Below are 16835 nucleotides of genomic sequence, written 5' to 3'. Positions count from 1 at the left end.
AGAAGCATCTTGGAAAAACAGATCAGGGCAGGGTACTTTATTGTATTTAATGCACAGAAAACAAGCCTTTTGAAAGACTTTGGGTTACAGGAGAAAGGTAAATATTGATGAAAATTGCTATGAGTAAGGATAGTCATTTGTGGAAAATATTACAATAGGGCAAAAATAATAAAAAACCGCACCCATAAAAAAAAAAGAAAAGAAGAGAAAAAAGGCTGAGGTTGTAATGGGTTACATTCTGGAGACTCTGGAGCAGAAAAGAGTCAGTTTAGGGTTTCTGCAAACCAGCAATCACTTTCTTCAGAGAGTTTCTGAGCTCCTGGTTCCTCAGGCTGTAGATGAGGGGGTTCAGGGCTGGAGGCACCACCGAGTACAGAACTGACACTGCAACATCCAGGGATGGGGATGAGATGGAGGGGGGCTTCAGGTAGGAAAACATAACAGTGCTGAGGAACAGAGAGACCACAGCCAGGTGAGGGAGGCACGTGGAAAAGGCTTTGTGCCGGCCCTGCTCAGAGGGGATCCTCAGCACGGCCCTGAAGATCTGCACATAGGAGAAAACAATGAACACAAAACAGCCAAAGAGCAAACAGGCACTGACAGCGATGAGCCCAAGTTGCCTGAGGTAGGATTTGGAGCAGGAGAGCTTGAGGATGTGTGGGATTTCACAGAAGAACTGGCCCAGGGCATTGCCCTGGCACAGGGACAGGGAAAATGTATTGGCCGTGTGCATGAGAGTGTAGAGAAAGGCACTGGCCCAGGCAGCTGCTGCCATGTGGGCACAAGCTCTGCTGCCCAGGAGGGTCCCGTAGTGCAGGGCTTTGCAGATGGACACGTAGCGGTCATAGCACATGATGGTGAGGAGGAAATACTCTGCTGAGAGGAAGAACAGAAAGAAAAACACCTGAGCAGCACATGCTGAGTAGGAGATGTGGCTGGTGCCCCAGAGGGAATTGTGCATGGCCTTGGGGACAGTGGTGCAGATGGAGCCCAGGTCGCTGAGGGCCAGGTTGAGCAGGAAGAAGAACATGGGGCTGTGCAGGTGCTGGCCGCAGGCTCCGGCGCTGATGATGAGGCCGTTGCCCAGGAGGGCAGCCAGGGAGATGCCCAGGAAGAGGCAGAAGTGCAGGAGCTGCAGCTGCCGCGTGTCTGCCAATGCCAGCAGGAGGAAGTGGCTGATGGAGCTGCTGTTGGACATTTGGAGCCTCTGGCCATGGAGTGCTGTTGAAGGATGAGACAGTGAGGAGTCAGGGGAGACTTTGCTGAGCAATGTCCAAGCCCTTTCTCGCGGCCCTGCCTCCCAGTTTTCCTTTTCTCAGAGCCCTTCCCTCAGCCCCGTGCCTGGAGCTCTGCTGGGATCAGGCCCCATTGCTGTGACGAGCAGGGGCTGTGCCCATGGACAGCGAGGAGTCAGCTCTGCTCTGCTGCAGCAGGGACATGGGAATGGGGACAGGGGCTGGTCCTGGGGCTGAACTCCATCAGCCCAAACTGCTCCTGAGGCAGAGGAGCTGGGCAGCATCTCCCGTGCCAGGGCTAAGGAACGGTGACGGCCAAAGGCACTTTGAGAGGGTTTCCTGCTGTGCCCAGGGAGAGCAGAGAGAGCTGTGCAAGGCAAGAGCATTGGCTGTAACTCAGGGAAGGGTGAGGGGAGCTGCTCTGTCACTCCATCTGTCCCCAGCTGCCCTTGCTGAGATGGAGGGCAGTCACTGTGTTCCCCTGAAAATCAGCCTGGCACAGCTGAGAGCAGAGGGACCCACAGCAGAGCAAAGTGGCTCAGCCTTTCTCAGAGTCTCAGCCCCACTGCTGGCCAAGGACACTCGCGGCCCCAGTGTCCCCTGGAAGGCAGCTGACAGCTGGGATGGCATCCCGAGGGCACAGCCAGGCTCCTGTCCATGGCACTGCTGGAGGAGAGCCGGCTCATTGCCAGCCTCCCAGCCCGGCCTGCCCAGAGCTCCCGGGGCAGAGGGAGCTGGGACACCCCATTGCTGTGCTCAGCCTGCACAGGAGGAGCCCCAGGGCTGGGCCTGAGCCTGCAGCTGGAAGTGCCATTCCCAGAGAGCCCCTCAGCAGCGCCAGGAGCAGCTGAGCAGGGCAAGGAGAGAGAGCCGGGCCCTGAGGAAAAGCCTTTCCCTGCCCAGCGCTGCCCAGCCCCTCCCGGGCAGCACCAGGGCAGGACAGTCGCCCTCAGGCCCCGGGCAGCAGGAACGGGCCCGTGGCCGCAGAGATGCCCTTCATCTCTGCTGCTGCTCTGCCGGCCCAGGAGGGCACCGAGGGCCCCGAGCCCCCGGGCTGAGGGCCCCGAGCCCCCGGGCTGAGGGCCCCGAGCCCCCGGGCTGAGGGCCCCGAGCCCCCGGGCTGAGGGCCCCGAGCCCCCGGGCTGAGGGCTGTGCTGGCTGCGAGGGGACACCGGAGCTGCGCTGCTCAGGGCGGTGTCTGCACTGCAGGGCAGCGCCGGCAGCTGCCACAGCTCCCCTCAGCAGGGCTGCCCTCAGCGCTGCCTCCCTCCCTCCCTGCCCACGGCTCTGCTGCTGGAGCTGGCCCAGCCGGGAGCTGCTCCTGCGGCCCGGGCTCCGTCCCTGCCGCTGCTGCCGGAGCCCAGCCCAGCCCCTGGGCCAGCCCTGCCCGGCAGCCGCTCGGGGCTGCGGCGATTAAAGAACAGCTCCCCCGGGCCTGGGCACCATGGAAAGGTGATGCTGGCTGGAGCTGGGGGCTGGCGAGGTGCAGGCACTTGCTGAGGCTCCCAGGAATCCTCAGTGTGATGGTTTAAGAGCCTCAGCCCCTGCTCTGCCTGCACAGCTGAGTTTCCATTCCCACCAAGGTGAGCCAGAGAAAAGTGGGAGCACAGATTGAGGAAAGCAGAAACTCAAGCAGGAAACTCCTGCCCTGAATGTGCTCATGAAAATCCCCTCAGAAATGACCTGGGCATGAGCTGGAGCTCTGAGCAGCCCTGGCCCCACAGCAGCCTCTCCACAGCAGCAGGACCTGCCCTGCAGGAGTCACTCCTTGCAGCCACAGCTCCTCCCCACCACCCATGGGGAGCTCCCAGGCAGGCTGAGAGCTGCCCCTGGCAGGTGGCAGATGCCCTGGCCTGGCAAAGAGCCCTCAGGGCTGCAGGAACTGCTCTGCAGGACAGCCCTGGGCACCCCTGGCTGCTGCCCACCTTCAGAGCCTGCAGCCGGCCCTGGCAGCAGGAGCCGTCCTGCCCTGTCCCTCTGACGGTGCCCAGGGCAGCCCCGCTCTGCAGCACATCCTCCCCCAAGGCAGGAACGGCAGCAGAGCCATCCTCACAGCCATGGCAGCCGTGTCATGGGCCAGCTCTAGAGGATCCCTGCAGCCAGAGACTCACTGTGTCCCATGCTGTGAAGGTTTCTCCAGGAATGAGTTCAGAGCTGTCCTTCCAGCTGCTTTAGCCAGCTCTCTGCTCACTCCTCGCAGGTACCTGCAGGCAGTGCCCTCAGCCCTGCTGGGCTGGCAGAGGAGCTGCTCCTCAGCAGAGCTGCCTCTTTGAAGCTCTCCTTGGTTGCCAGGAGCTTGAGAGTTCCCTCTGTGCCAGGAGCCCGGCCCAGCTCAGCAGCACAGCAGCAGCACAAGGACTTTAATGACCCTCTTGGGGCTTTGGTGTTGTTCACATCAGACTCAGTCCCTCAGAGTGTCTTCAAAAAACTTCTCGAGAATTCAAAGATTCAAAGTCCAAAGTTTCTTTAACTTTTAATGGGTCCCATCAGGACACGACTCACGTGAAAGTGTGCCCAGGTTCCAGTGAGAGCAGAACTCTGGAGGCAGCGATGGCAGGTGAGGACAAGCAAGGGAAAGGTGTCTCTGGTGCTGAGCAAAGCTGGCTGTGTTCCATGAGTGCAAAGGGCCAAGGCCTGAGCCCCAGCCCATGGCAAGGCAGATCCTGTCCCTCCCTCAGTGCTCAGGGCTCTTGCCGGGGCACTGGGATGTGGGGATGGGCAGTGCCCAGGGCAGCACCATGGGGCAGCCCCTGCCAGGCTGCTGGGCAGGGACAAGGAGGCACTGAGGCCCCAGGGCTGCAGGGGTCACTTGTCCCCTCCTGGCCTCAGGGCCAGGGCCAGCAGCCGTGGCCAAAGGGCTGCACAAGTTGGCTCTGTCAGGGCCTTGCAGCTGCTGCCCATCCCTCTGCCCTCTGCAGCCCAGGCTGTGCCACGCTGTCCCTGCCCTGCGCCTCTGTCCCTGCAGGCTGTCCTCATCCCCCCGGCTGCCCCACCTGGCTGGCCCCTTCCTTTGCCGGCAGCTCTGTGTCCTGCCTGCCTCTGCCTGGCCACACAAAGCCTTGGGCTGCTCCAGACTCCTTCTGGGGGACGTGTTGCACCCCAGCCCTGCCTGGGATGGAAATTCCTTTCTCCTGGTGTCCACTCTGGGCCTCCCCAGTTGCCCTGTCACAAAGGCCCCTCGGTTCTTTGGGGCCAGCAGTGCCACAGTGGCCCCTTGGCTCCATGGAACGCCACAGGGTCACAATGGTGCCCTTGGTGCCACCAGCCCTGCAGGGTCACAACGGCCCCTGGGTTCCACGAGGCCACGCAGGGTCACAGTGGACTCCAGAGGAAGGGCAGCACCGAGCCCCAGGGTTTCAGGGGCAGATGAGACACAGCCACCAGAGGCCAAGGCCAGCCACATCTGTCTGTCCGTCCTGCCAGGTTTGTCTGGGAGCAGCCCTTGGATATTGGGAATCTGGGAGGTGGAATCCCAGTTTTGGCCATTTGTGCCTGGACAAGCAGGACTAGTCTTTTCCATAGGTAGGAAAGCACAGAGCCCCAATGTTTGGACGGTGGGTGAGATCTGGCCCTCAGGAGGCCAAGCCAGCCAGACTTGATGGTAATGGCAGCTTTTGTCTGGGAGCAGCCCTTGGATATCTGGAATTTGGAAGGTGGAATCCCAGTTTTGGCCATGGGCACCTTGTTGAGAAGGATGGGTTTATTCCACATGAAGGAAAAGCACAAAGTCCAAGAGTTTTGGAAGAAGATGAGAGGTGGTCACCATGGGCAAGGGCAGCCAGACCTGTCTCTCATGGCAGCTTTGGTCTGGGAGCAATCCTTGGATATCTGGAACTTTGGAGGTGGATTCTCAATATCGGCATGGATGCCCAGACATAAAAGATGTTTAATTCCTTGGGAAGATGAGAGGTGGTCCCTGGGAGGCCAAGCCAGGCAGAGCTGTCTGTCCTGGAAGGTTTCATCTGGGAACAACCCTTGGATATACAGAAATTTGGAGGTGGAATCCCAGTTTTGGCCCTGGGCACCTGCACGGGAATGACGGTTCTTTTCCACTGTAGGGAAAGGGCGGAGTGTTGCTGTTGGGATGGGCACGACACACACAAACCCCACCAACAACCCCAGGCAAAAGGCTGTTTATTCTAAAAAGTCAGTGTCATTTATACACTTTTGTATGTTTATCATTCATGTTACTTATCCATTGGTTGCTTAACTTCTACAACAGAGTCGTTGGCTATTATTTAACTGCAACATACTGTTATTGGTTACCTATAGCATAGGCATTCTGAGCATTCAGAAAAACACCAGGTGCAGCCTTGTTGCTGTTTTCTCTTTCTGTTGTTTAGGTTTCTTGCTTCTGTTCACGCTAAGTTTCTCATGGGTACAAACGGGTTGTGCTAAGATCGATGTCGGAATCAGACAGGCTTGCTGACCTGCTGTTAATTCCCACAGTGGAGCCCCAGTGTTTTGAAGGTTGATGAGAAGTGGCCCCCAGGAGGCCGAGGCCAGCCAGGCCTGTCTGTCCTGGCAGCTCCTGCCTAGGAGCAATCCTTGGATAGACAGAATATGGGAGATAGAATCCCACTTTTGGCCATTTGTTTCTGGAGGAGAAGGACGTTTCTTTTACATGGGAAGAAATCACGGAGCCCCAGTGTCTGGAAGGCAGATGAGAGGTGACCTCCAGAGGCCAAGGCCAGCCAGACCCTTCTGTCCTGGCACCTTTCGTCACAGAGCAATCCTTTGACAGACGGAATTTTGAAGGCAGAATTCCACTTTGGACCACGGGGCCCTGGAGGAGAAGGACAGTTCTGTTCCACAGGAAGGAAAGCACGGAGACCCAGCGCTCCAGGGGCAGATGAGAATCGGCCCTGGACATGCCAAGGTCAGCCGGAGCTGCCAGGCGGCCCCAGGAGCCCAAGGCAGCCAGAGCTGCTTCATGTTCCCTTGGTTCCATGGGCCCTGCAGTGTCACTGTAAGAGCCTAATAATAAGAGAAAGACTCCAAAAAGTGCTTTGTCGTTATGACTGCTCAAAACCTGAAAAGCTTCAAAAATGCCTGGTCATTTGGTCTGCTTATCATAAAACGGGCGGTACGGACCGTGGGTAGCTCGCCTTGAGGCCCATAAAAAGGAAGGTGAAACTGGTGCAGGGTGTGGAGGGGAAAGCGAGGGGCAGAGTCCCTGACCTTTGCCTTTCCCCCCCACCACCATCGCCTGCTGCGAGACACTCTGAGGCCTCCTGGAGCCGACGCTGCCCGCCTGAGGAGAACCCCCCTGATCCTGCACCCCTGGGCCGGAGCCACGAGTGAGTTGTGGAGCCCCTGCCCTGCTGCTGCGTCCCGTGCTGGGAGCACCGGGAGTGGGCCAAGGCTCGGCTGCAGGACCGGGCACCGCGCCTGACACTCGGAGGACGGGCGGCCGCATTCCAGCCAAACTGCTCCCGAGGCCAGAGAAGGCGGATAAGAGGCTTCAAACGACAGGAAAAAAGAGCAAAACCTGCTTCGCTCCCCCCAGCCCCTCTTGGCAGCACTAAAGGTAGCACAGCGTGGTGGTGACCGATCCTATGCTATTTTTTAAAATAACCTTGGCTTTTTAACTTTTCTCTACTTTTCTCTTTCTTTCTCTTTGCCTCTCTACTGTTAACTAAAATACATCAGTTTTTTGGCATCAACATTTAATCTCATTTGGTTTTAATCTCGTTTCTGGGAATATTTTGAACCTTCTAAGTTCTTTCCAGTTTATGGACAGAGACTTAGCTTTCTTTGCTTTTCTGGGTTTAAACCAGACTGTGACAGGATGAAACTTGGAAACATCCCAGTGCGGGAACTACAGTGGGATGGATTTTAGAATCCATCTCTGCTCCGCAAAGATCTGCCTTTAGGAACAGACCAGCCACACACCATTGGGCTCTGCAGATGGAAACTTTAGTGAATGCAGCTCCTTTGGGGTTTGCTGAAATAAAGGAACAATTGCCAGCCACAGCTAAAATGACCTTACAGAGCAGATTGGCTTTAGCCCCATTGCTGCTACATGAACAGGGAGTATGTGGATTCTTGAACTGGAACAGCAACACTTGTTGTGTGCACATTCCAAATGTGATGCTGGATTGGATGATCGGGTAGAGAGGATAAAATCGGCTGCTGCATCCAGCAGGGAATTAAGAGCAGGATTATAAAGTAACAAGTTGGAAAAAATACTTAATGGATTTGAATTTTCTCTGACTGGCTGGTTAGCCTCACTTTTGCAAAATATAATTGTGATCATAGTAATACTTGTAATTGTGATACTTTCCTTTGAGCTACATAAAACCCATGATTGCTAATGCAAGGCGAGTCAGAGAAGATAATCTTCACAAAGGTGGGGATGTTATCAGATGATCAATTTTCCACACCTGTTGATCTGACACAATGCTTGTTCTTCCAAACCCACTGGCCCATGGAACTGCACACTGCCCACAGTGTAAGAAGGAGAACTGGAAAGCGACCGGCCTCATTTGTGAACTTTTACCAGTTCACCAGGCAGTCAGGCGTGACTTTGGGGTCACCAAACACCAGGGACCCCCAAAGAGACCCCCAAAACAGAAGAACACATGTGTAAAGGGGAGGGAAAATATGTTAATGATTTTGGGGAAATGATTATCATCTGCATGTTTATTCTGGGACAATCACTGAATATGTCTGTAAAACACAGGATATAAACAAGAACTGTCCTGTCCTCAGCATGCATGGCTTTAGGAGGAGCTATCCCCTCGTCCATCCAGCCAAATAAAGAATGCTGCTTCTTATTCTTAGTGCTACATTGGTGTTAAGGAGGTTCTTTTGTTTTTACTGACTTTTGTTAACAGCCTCACAGTGATCTCCCTGCTTCCATGAGGCCTTGCAGTGTCACAATGGTTGCCTTGGTTTGATGGGGCCCCAAAGTGACACAATGGCCCCCTGGTTCCACGAGGCCCCGTATTGTCACAGTGGTCTTGGTTCCATGGGGCCCAACAGTGCCATGACACCCTTGGTTACACGAAGCCCTGCAATGTCACAATGGCCCCTGTGTTGCACAAGGCCCCCAAGTGTCACTATTGATTCTAAGGTTCCATGGGGCCCTGCAGCATGACAGTGGATTCCATTGTTTCACAATGGGCTGCAGTGTCATCGTGGCCTCTTGGTTCCTTGGAGCCCCACACTGACACAAGAGCTCCTTGGTTCTGTGAAGCCTGTCAGTGTCAGAATGGTCTCCTTGGTTCCATGGAGCTCCACACTGACACAACAGCCCCTTGGTTCTGTGAAGCCTGTCAGTGTCAGAATGGTCTCCTTGGTTCCATGGAGCCCCACAGCTTCAAAATGGCCTCTTGGTTGCATCAGGCCCAGCAGTGTCACAATGGTCTCCATGATTCCATGAGGCCCTGCAGTGTCACAATGGCCCCTTGGTTCTGCGGGGCCCCACAGTGTCACAATGGTCCCCTTGGTTCTGCAGTATCCCAAAGGTTACTTGGTTCCTCAAGGCTCTGAAGAATCAGAATGGTCTCCCTTATTCCTTGAGGCCCTGCAGTTCCACAATGGTCTCCTTGGTTTCACAAGGCCCTAATGATCTCCATGGTTTTATGAGGCCCTTCAGTGTAACAGTGGTCTCCTTGGTTCCACAGTGTCACAATGGACCCATTTTTCCATAAGGTTTTGCAGTGTTACAGGGGTCTTGTTGGTTCGGGAGTGTCGCAATGGCCCCTTGATTCCATGGTGCCCCACAGTGCCACAGTAATCTCCTTGATTCCATGAGGCCCCACAGTGCCACAGTAATCTCCTTGATTCCATGGTGCCCCACAGTGTCACAGTGGTCTCCTTGATTCCATGAGGCCCCACAGTGTCACAGTGATCTCCTTGATCCCATGAGGCCCCACAGTGCTACAATGATCTCCTTGGTTGGGGCCCCACAGTGTCACAGTGATCTCCTTGATTCCATGGGGCACCCCAGTGTCACAATGGTCTCTTACGTCCCACAGTGTGACAATGGACCCTTGGTTACACGAAGTCCCGCAGTGTCACACGGGACACTTGCAGGGCTGGAACACCTCTGTTCTGGAGCCAGGCTGGGAGAGCTGGAGCTGCTCAGCCTGGGGGAGAGAAGGCTCCAAGGAGACATGAGAGTCCCTTCCAGTGCCTAAAGGGGCTCTGAGAGAGCTGGAGAGGGGCTTTGGACAAGGTCTGGAGTGACAGGACAAGGGGAATGTCCATGAGGGGAAGGAGGGTGGGTTTAGATGGGATATTGGGAAGAAATTCTTCCCCGTGAGGGTGGTGAGCTCCTGGCACAGGCTACCCAGAGAGGCTGCAGACTCCCCACCTCTGGAGGTGTTCAAGGCCAGGTTGGACAGAGCAATCTGGGCCAGTGGAAGGTGTCCCTGCCCATGGCAGGAGATTGGAACCTGATGATCGAGGTTCCAGCCCAAGCCATTCCATGATTTAGATTCTCCTCCCCACCCCCATTCAGCAGCAGGTTGACATGTTCCTTTTGCAGCCATTTACTGCAAACACAGCGACTGAATTAATTTTGCTCTGGATATTGCCTGAAGCCTCCATCAGCTCCAGCCGGACTTTGGCTTTCCTAAACACAGGAACACAGGCTCGGGTCAGATTTCTGAATGCCTCCTCCACAGCCTGTCCTCGCTTCCACCTCCTGGTCGCTGTGTTGTGGCTCATGCCTGTGATTTGTGCCTGAGGCAGCACAGCCCCCCTGCCCAGCACAGGCCCCACACGCCCCTCACCAGACACGGCACAGCACGGGGTGTGTTTTGGGTGGGCAAATGTTCCCCACCAGAGCGTCCATGCCAGACCTCAATGTCCAGTCCCACCACCCACATCCCGTGCCAGGGTTCACAGAGAGCCCTGCCCTGGGCTCTGCCAAGGTCTGGGTGAGGAGGGAGCCCGGGGCAGGGCTGACGCTGCCCCTGCACCAGCACTGAACTCAGCAGGAAGAAGGAGATGACCACAGAACAGAGACCAAAAAACTGGGGCGAGTGGCCAGATCTGAAAGTGGCCGATGAAAGAGGCTGGGGGGGTGATCAAAGCCCTGGGGCACCTTCTCGGACTGTCCATGCCACCAAGGGCCCAGACCGGCGCCCTCAGTGCTGCACCTGCCTGTCTGAGATCCCTGCCAGGGGACTGGCACAGCACCACACACCCACTGGAACGAGTCCTGGCCCTGCAGAGTCACACAGCTCAGCTGATATGGGTGGGTTTTATCTCCTGGGCACTTCCCAGTCCAGCCCAGCCTCTGCCCAGCTCTGCCCACCTCCCCTGCCCTCCTCCCAGCCCAGCCCAGCCCGTTCTGGGTGAGCCCCATGGCAGTGCCAGCCCTGGGGTATGCCAGCACTGGGGACACTCCCCCCACTGCTCAGCCCCTCTGAAGGGCCCAGCAGCTGCCGAGGGGCAGAGAGGGAGGTCAGCCTCCACAGCAGCCCCAGGGCTGGAGCTCCCCATGGCAGGGGAAATGGAGCCCAGTGACGGCGCAGAACTCCCAGCCCCGGCTCCAGGAGATGCCCAGCACAGGCTGCCTCTGCCCCTCAGTGCCAGCCCCTCTGCCCAGGCCAGCACAGCACAGCAGCCCTGGGCAGGGGACAGAGGGGCCTGGCCAGAGCCGGTGCCTGCAGCAGCAGCTTCCTCTGGATTGCACCCTGCAGGCACAGAAACGTTCCCTTGCCCTTCTCCTGGACATCCCTTTCCCCAGCTGAGGTGTCCCGGCCGGCCGGGCTGCCTTGTGCTGCTGCCCAGCCCCTGCTCCCCACAGGGCCCTGAGCTGGCACTGCTGCTCTGGACACGGCCGCTTCTGCTGCTCTCCGTGGCCAGGGCTGCAGGGAAGCAGCAGCCCCAGGGAGAAGGAGCAGAAAGGCTCTGGGCACTGAGGCCAACAGGGGCACCCCAAGGCCCACAAGTTCTCTGTGTGGCAGCTGAGCTTGTGAGCCCCTGAGCCCTCCCAGGTGCTGGGGCTGCAGCTCCAGCTCCAGAGGAGATGTGAAGGATGGGAACAGAGACAAATAATTTCTGCTGGACTCTTTAGTGTGTTTGTTTGTACAGGGAGCCTGGATCCACATGTACAGGATGTGTCTGGGGTCAGATAACACTGGGAGAGTGATAACAAAAATATTAAGGTGAAATACTATTTGCTGTATAATGAACAAAGGAAAAATAAGACATATGATCTAAGGGGCATCTGAGTTTTTCATATTCCTTAGGGACTCTCCAGCAGTCAAAGAAGTCCAGAGAGTTTTCTCAGGGTCTCCTTGAGCTCCTGGTTCTTCAGGCTGTAGATGAGGGGGTTCAGTGCTGGAGGCACCACCGAGTACAGAACTGACACTGCAACATCCAGGGATGGCGAGGAGAGAGAGGGGGGCTTCAGGTTGGAAAATATGCCAGTGCTGACAAACAGGGAGACCACGGCCAGGTGAGGGAGGCACGTGGAAAAGGCTTTGTGCCGGCCCTGCTCAGAGGGGATCCTCAGCACGGCCCTGAAGATCTGCACATAGGAGAAAACAATGAACACAAAACAGCCAAATACCAAACAGGCACTGACAGCGATGAGCCCAAGTTCCCTGAGCTTGTAGTATGAGCAGGAGAGCTTGAGGATCTGGGGCACTTCACAGAAGAACTGGCCCAGGGCATTGCCCTGGCACAGGGGCAGGGAAAATGTATTGGCTGTGTGCAGCAGACCATTGAGAAGGCCACTGGCCCAGGCAGCTGCTGCCATGTGGGCACAAGCTCTGCTGCCCAGAAGGGTCCCGTAGTGCAGGGGTTTGCAGATGGACACGTAGCGGTCGTAGCACATGATGGTGAGGAGGGAATACTCTGCTGAGATGAAGAACAGAAAGAAAAACACCTGAGCAGCACATGCTGAGTAGGAGATGTGGCTGGTGCCCCAGAGGGAATTGTGCATGGCCTTGGGGACAGTGGTGCAGATGGAGCCCAGGTCGCTGAGGGCCAGGTTGAGCAGGAAGAAGAACATGGGGCTGTGCAGGTGCTGGCCGCAGGCTATGGCACTGATGATGAGGCCGTTGGCCAGGAGGGCAGCCAGGGAGATGCCCAGGAAGAGGCAGAAGTGCAGGAGCTGCAGCTGCCGCGTGTCTGCCAATGCCAGCAGGAGGAAGTGGCTGATGGAGCTGCTGTTGGACATTTGGAGCCTCTGGCCATGGAGTGCTGTTGAAGGATGAGACAGTGAGGAGTCAGGGGAGACTTTCCTGGGCAATGCCCAAGCCCTTTCTCCCAGCCCTGCCCCCCACTTTTCCTTTTCTCAGAGCCCTTCCCTCAGCCCCGTGCCTGGAGCTCTGCTGGGATCTGGCCCCGTTGCTGTGACGAGCAGGGGCTGTGCCCATGGACAGCGAGGAGTCCGCTCTGCTCTGCTGCAGTGGGGACATGGGAATGGGGACAGGGGCTGGTCCTGGGGCTGAACTCCATCAGCCCAAACTGCTCCTGAGGCAGAGGAGCTGGGCAGCATCTCCTGTGCCAGGGCTAAGGAACGGTGATGGCCAAAGGCACTTTGAGAGGGTTTCCTGCTGTGCCCAGGGAGAGCAGAGAGAGCTGTGCAAGGCAAGAGCATTGGCTGTAACTCAGGGAAGGGTGAGGGGAGCTGCTCTGTCACTCCATCTCTCCCCAGCTGCCCTTGCTGAGATGGAGGGCAGTCACTGTGTTCCCCTGAAAATCAGCCTGGCTCAGCTGAGAGCAGAGGGACCCACAGCAGAGCAAAGTGGCTCAGCCTTTCTCAGAGTCTCAGCCCCACTGCTGGCCAAGGACACTCGCGGCCCCGGTGTCCCCTGGAAGGCAGCTGACAGCTGGGATGGCATCCCGAGGGCACAGCCAGGCTCCTGTCCATGGCACTGCTGGAGGAGAGCCGGCTCATTGCCAGCCTCCCAGCCCGGCCTGCCCAGAGCTCCCGGGACAGAGGGAGCTGGGACACCCCATTGCTGTGCTCAGCCTGCACAGGAGGAGCCCCAGGGCTGGGCCTGAGCCTGCAGCTGGAAGTGCCATTCCCAGAGAGCCCCTCAGCAGCGCCAGGAGCAGCTGAGCAGGGCAAGGAGAGAGAGCCGGGCCCTGAGGAAAAGCCTTTCCCTGCCCAGCGCTGCCCAGCCCCTCCCGGGCAGCACCAGGGCAGGACAGTCGCCCTCAGGCCCCGGGCAGCAGGAACGGGCCCGTGGCCGCAGAGATGCCCTTCATCTCTGCTGCTGCTCTGCCGGCCCAGGAGGGCACCGAGGGCCCCGAGCCCCCGGGCTGAGGGCCCCGAGCCCCCGGGCTGAGGGCTGTGCTGGCTGCGAGGGGACACCGGAGCTGCGCTGCTCAGGGCGGTGTCTGCACTGCAGGGCAGCGCCGGCAGCTGCCACAGCTCCCCTCAGCAGGGCTGCCCTCAGCGCTGCCTCCCTCCCTCCCTGCCCACGGCTCTGCTGCTGGAGCTGGCCCAGCCGGGAGCTGCTCCTGCGGCCCGGGCTCCGTCCCTGCCGCTGCTGCCGGAGCCCAGCCCAGCCCCTGGGCCAGCCCTGCCCGGCAGCCGCTCGGGGCTGCGGCGATTAAAGAACAGCTCCCCCGGGCCTGGGCACCATGGAAAGGTGATGCTGGCTGGAGCTGGGGGCTGGCGAGGTGCAGGCACTTGCTGAGGCTCCCAGGAATCCTCAGTGTGATGGTTTAAGAGCCTCAGCCCCTGCTCCATCTGCACAGCTGAGTTTCCATTCCCACCAAGCTGAGCCGGAGAAAAGTGGGAGCACAGATTGAGGAAAGCAGAAACTCAAGCAGGAATCTCCTGCCCTGAATGTGCTCATGAAAAGCCCCCTCAGAAATGACCTGGGCATGAGCTGGAGCTCTGAGCAGCCCTGGCCCCACAGCAGCCTCTCCACAGCAGCAGGACCTGCCCTGCAGGAGTCACTCCTTGCAGCCACAGCTCCTCCCCACCGCCCATGGGGAGCTCCCAGGCAGGCTGAGAGCTGCCCCTGGCAGGTGGCAGATGCCCTGGCCTGGCAAAGAGCCCTCAGGGCTGCAGGAACTGCTCTGCAGGACAGCCCTGGGCACCCCTGGCTGCTGCCCACCTTCAGAGCCTGCAGCCGGCCCTGGCAGCAGGAGCCGTCCTGCCCTGTCCCTCTGACGGTGCCCAGGGCAGCCCCGCTCTGCAGCTCATCCTCCCCCAAGGCAGGAACGGCAGCAGAGCCATCCTCACAGCCATGGCAGCCGTGTCATGGGCCAGCTCTAGAGGATCCCTGCAGCCAGAGACTCACTGTGTCCCACGCTGTGAAGGTTTCTCCAGGAATGAGTTCAGAGCTGTCCTTCCAGCTGCTTTAGCCAGCTCTCTGCTCACTCCTCCCAGGTACCTGCAGGCAGTGCCCTCAGCCCTGCTGGGCTGGCAGAGGAGCTGCTCCTCAGCAGAGCTGCCTCTTTGAAGCTCTCCTTGGTTGCCAGGAGCTTGAGAGTTCCCTCTGTGCCAGGAGCCCGGCCCAGCTCAGCAGCACAGCAGCAGCACAAGGACTTTAATGACCCTCTTGGGGCTTTGGTGTTGTTCACATCAGACTCAGTCCCTCAGAGTGTCTTCAAAAAACTTCTCAAGAACTCAAAGATTCAAAGTCCAAAGTTTCTTTAACTTTTAATGGGTCCCATCAGGACACGACTCACGTGAAAGTGTGCCCAGGTTCCAGTGAGAGCAGAACTCTGGAGGCAGCGATGGCAGGTGGGGACAAGCAAGGGAAAGGTGTCTCTGGTGCTGAGCAAAGCTGGCTGTGTTCCATGAGTGCAAAGGGCCAAGGCCTGAGCCCCAGCCCCTGGCAAGGCAGATCCTGTCCCTCCCTCAGTGCTCAGGGCTCTTGCCGGGGCACTGGGATGTGGGGATGGGCAGTGCCCAGGGCAGCACCATGGGGCAGCCCCTGCCAGGCTGCTGGGCAGGGACAAGGGGGCACTGAGGCCCCAGGGCTGCAGGGGTCACTTGTCCCCTCCTGGCCTCAGGGCCAGGGCCAGCAGCCGTGGCCAAAGGGCTGCACAAGTTGGCTCTGTCAGGGCCTTGCAGCTGCTGCCCATCCCTCTGCCCTCTGCAGCCCAGGCTGTGCCACGCTGTCCCTGCCCTGCGCCTCTGTCCCTGCAGGCTGTCCTCATCCCCCCGGCTGCCCCACCTGGCTGGCCCCTTCCTTTGCTGGCAGCTCTGCGTCCTGCCTGCCTCTGCCTGGCCACACAAAGCCTTGGGCTGCTCCAGACTCCTTCTGGGGGACGTGTTGCACCCCAGCCCTGCCTGGGATGGAAATTCCTTTCTCCTGGTGTCCACGCTGGACCTCCCTAGTTGCACTGTCACAAAGGCCTCTCAATTCTTTATGGCCCCTTGGCTCCATGGAACGCCACAGGGTCACAATGGTGCCCTTGGTGCCACCAGCCCTGCAGGGTCACAACGGCCCCTGGGTTCCACGAGGCCACACAGGGTCACAGTGGTCTCCAGAGGAAGGGAAGCACCGAGCCCCAGAGTTTCAGGGGCAGATGAGACACAGACACCAGAGGCCAAGGCCAGGCAGATCTGTGTGTCCTGGCAGGTTTGTTCGGGAGCAACCCTTGGATATTGGGAATTTGGGAGGTGGAATCCCAATTTTGGCCATGGGCACCTTGTCGAGAAGGATGGGTTTATTCCACATGAAAGAAAAGCACAAAGTCCAAGAGTTTTGGAAGAAGATGAGAAGTGGCCACCATGGGCGAGGGCAGCCAGATCTGTCTCTCATGGCAGCTTTTGTCTGGGAGCAATCCTTGGATAGACAGAATTTGGGGGGTAGAATCTCAGTTTTGGCAATGGGCACCTGGAGAAGGACAGTTCTTTTCCTTTGGAAGGAAAGCACGGAGCCCTAGGAGCCCCAGGGCTCCTGAGCCAGCCCCTGCTGCCCCGGGAGGGAATTTGGGGAGGGGGCAGAGGGGGTGCGCAGCCCCCGCCGGGGGATGACCCCGGCCCAGCGCCCTTCGTTCAGCACCGAGCTGGGCTTGGGGCCGCAGGAGGAAGAGGCCGATGGGAAGCAGATCCTGCAGGGGGGACAGGGCTTGGGCTCAGGGCAAGGTCCTGCCCTGCACACCTGGCTCAGGTGTGAGCCTGCCCCGGGAAGGGAGCGGGACATTCCCATCCCCACGGATCAGGGCTGGGAGCAGCGCTGGGAGCACGGACATGGAAATCCTGGGAGCCACTGGGACCGCACTGGGGGGTGAATGATCCCCCCCAGCACCTTTCCAGGCCGCCCTGCGACCTGAGAAATGCTCGCTGGGCCTCGGCCTTGGCCAAGAGCCCCCGGGCTCGGCTGCTCTGAGCTCAGGCGCTGCCGGCTCCCGCAGCCCGCCCAGGGCCGCCCTGCCCGTGCCGGGGCTGTGCTGGAATTCTCTGCTGCTGCTGGGCCACTCGGGGGGTCTGGCCCCGCAGGAAAGGTGACCCTGAGCCAGGAGCTTTCCTTGGCCGCAGCAAAGCCTCGGCACGGAAAGACCTTCCCAGCGCTGTGCCCTGGGCCGGGAGGGATTGTGCCACCAGAGCTGTCCCTCCATTTCTTCTGCCAGGCAGCTTTAGCACAGGAAAAGTGGAGAAGCCAGAGCTGCCTCTCAGCTTTCCGCAGTCCTGCAGAGGAATCCTGTGTGGGAAGCAGC

General features: G+C 58.5%; 3 protein-coding genes across 3 annotated transcripts in view; 1 reads left to right on the top strand and 2 right to left on the bottom strand.

Annotated features, from left to right (window-relative positions):
- Positions 1 to 16835, top strand: part of LOC138101777 (zinc finger protein 3-like) — a 39221-nt gene that overhangs the window by 5221 nt on the left and 17165 nt on the right. The window lies entirely within an intron of this gene.
- LOC138101740 (olfactory receptor 14J1-like) lies at positions 197 to 3423 on the bottom strand. The gene is made up of 2 exons (XM_068999523.1): positions 3347 to 3423; positions 197 to 1221 (listed from the first exon to the last, which is right to left on the bottom strand). The coding sequence occupies exons 1-2, from the start codon at positions 3354 to 3356 to the stop codon at positions 269 to 271; spliced, it is 963 nt and encodes a 320-aa protein (XP_068855624.1). The 5' UTR covers positions 3357 to 3423; the 3' UTR covers positions 197 to 268.
- On the bottom strand, positions 11461 to 12381 carry LOC138101745 (olfactory receptor 14J1-like). Its single transcript, XM_068999528.1, has one exon. The coding sequence runs from the start codon at positions 12379 to 12381 to the stop codon at positions 11461 to 11463; it is 921 nt and encodes a 306-aa protein (XP_068855629.1).

Source organism: Aphelocoma coerulescens, unplaced genomic scaffold (assembly GCF_041296385.1).
Source record: "Aphelocoma coerulescens isolate FSJ_1873_10779 unplaced genomic scaffold, UR_Acoe_1.0 HiC_scaffold_46, whole genome shotgun sequence".
NCBI classification, from domain to species: domain Eukaryota; kingdom Metazoa; phylum Chordata; class Aves; order Passeriformes; family Corvidae; genus Aphelocoma; species Aphelocoma coerulescens.
The sequence above is the reverse complement of the archived record's forward strand: the minus strand, read 5'-3'. Positions and strand labels throughout refer to the sequence as shown.

Coding starts and splice junctions, on each gene's coding strand:
- LOC138101745 (XM_068999528.1), bottom strand. CDS start 12,381: ATGTCCAACAGCAGCTCCATCAGCCACTTCCTCCTGCTGGCATTGGCA.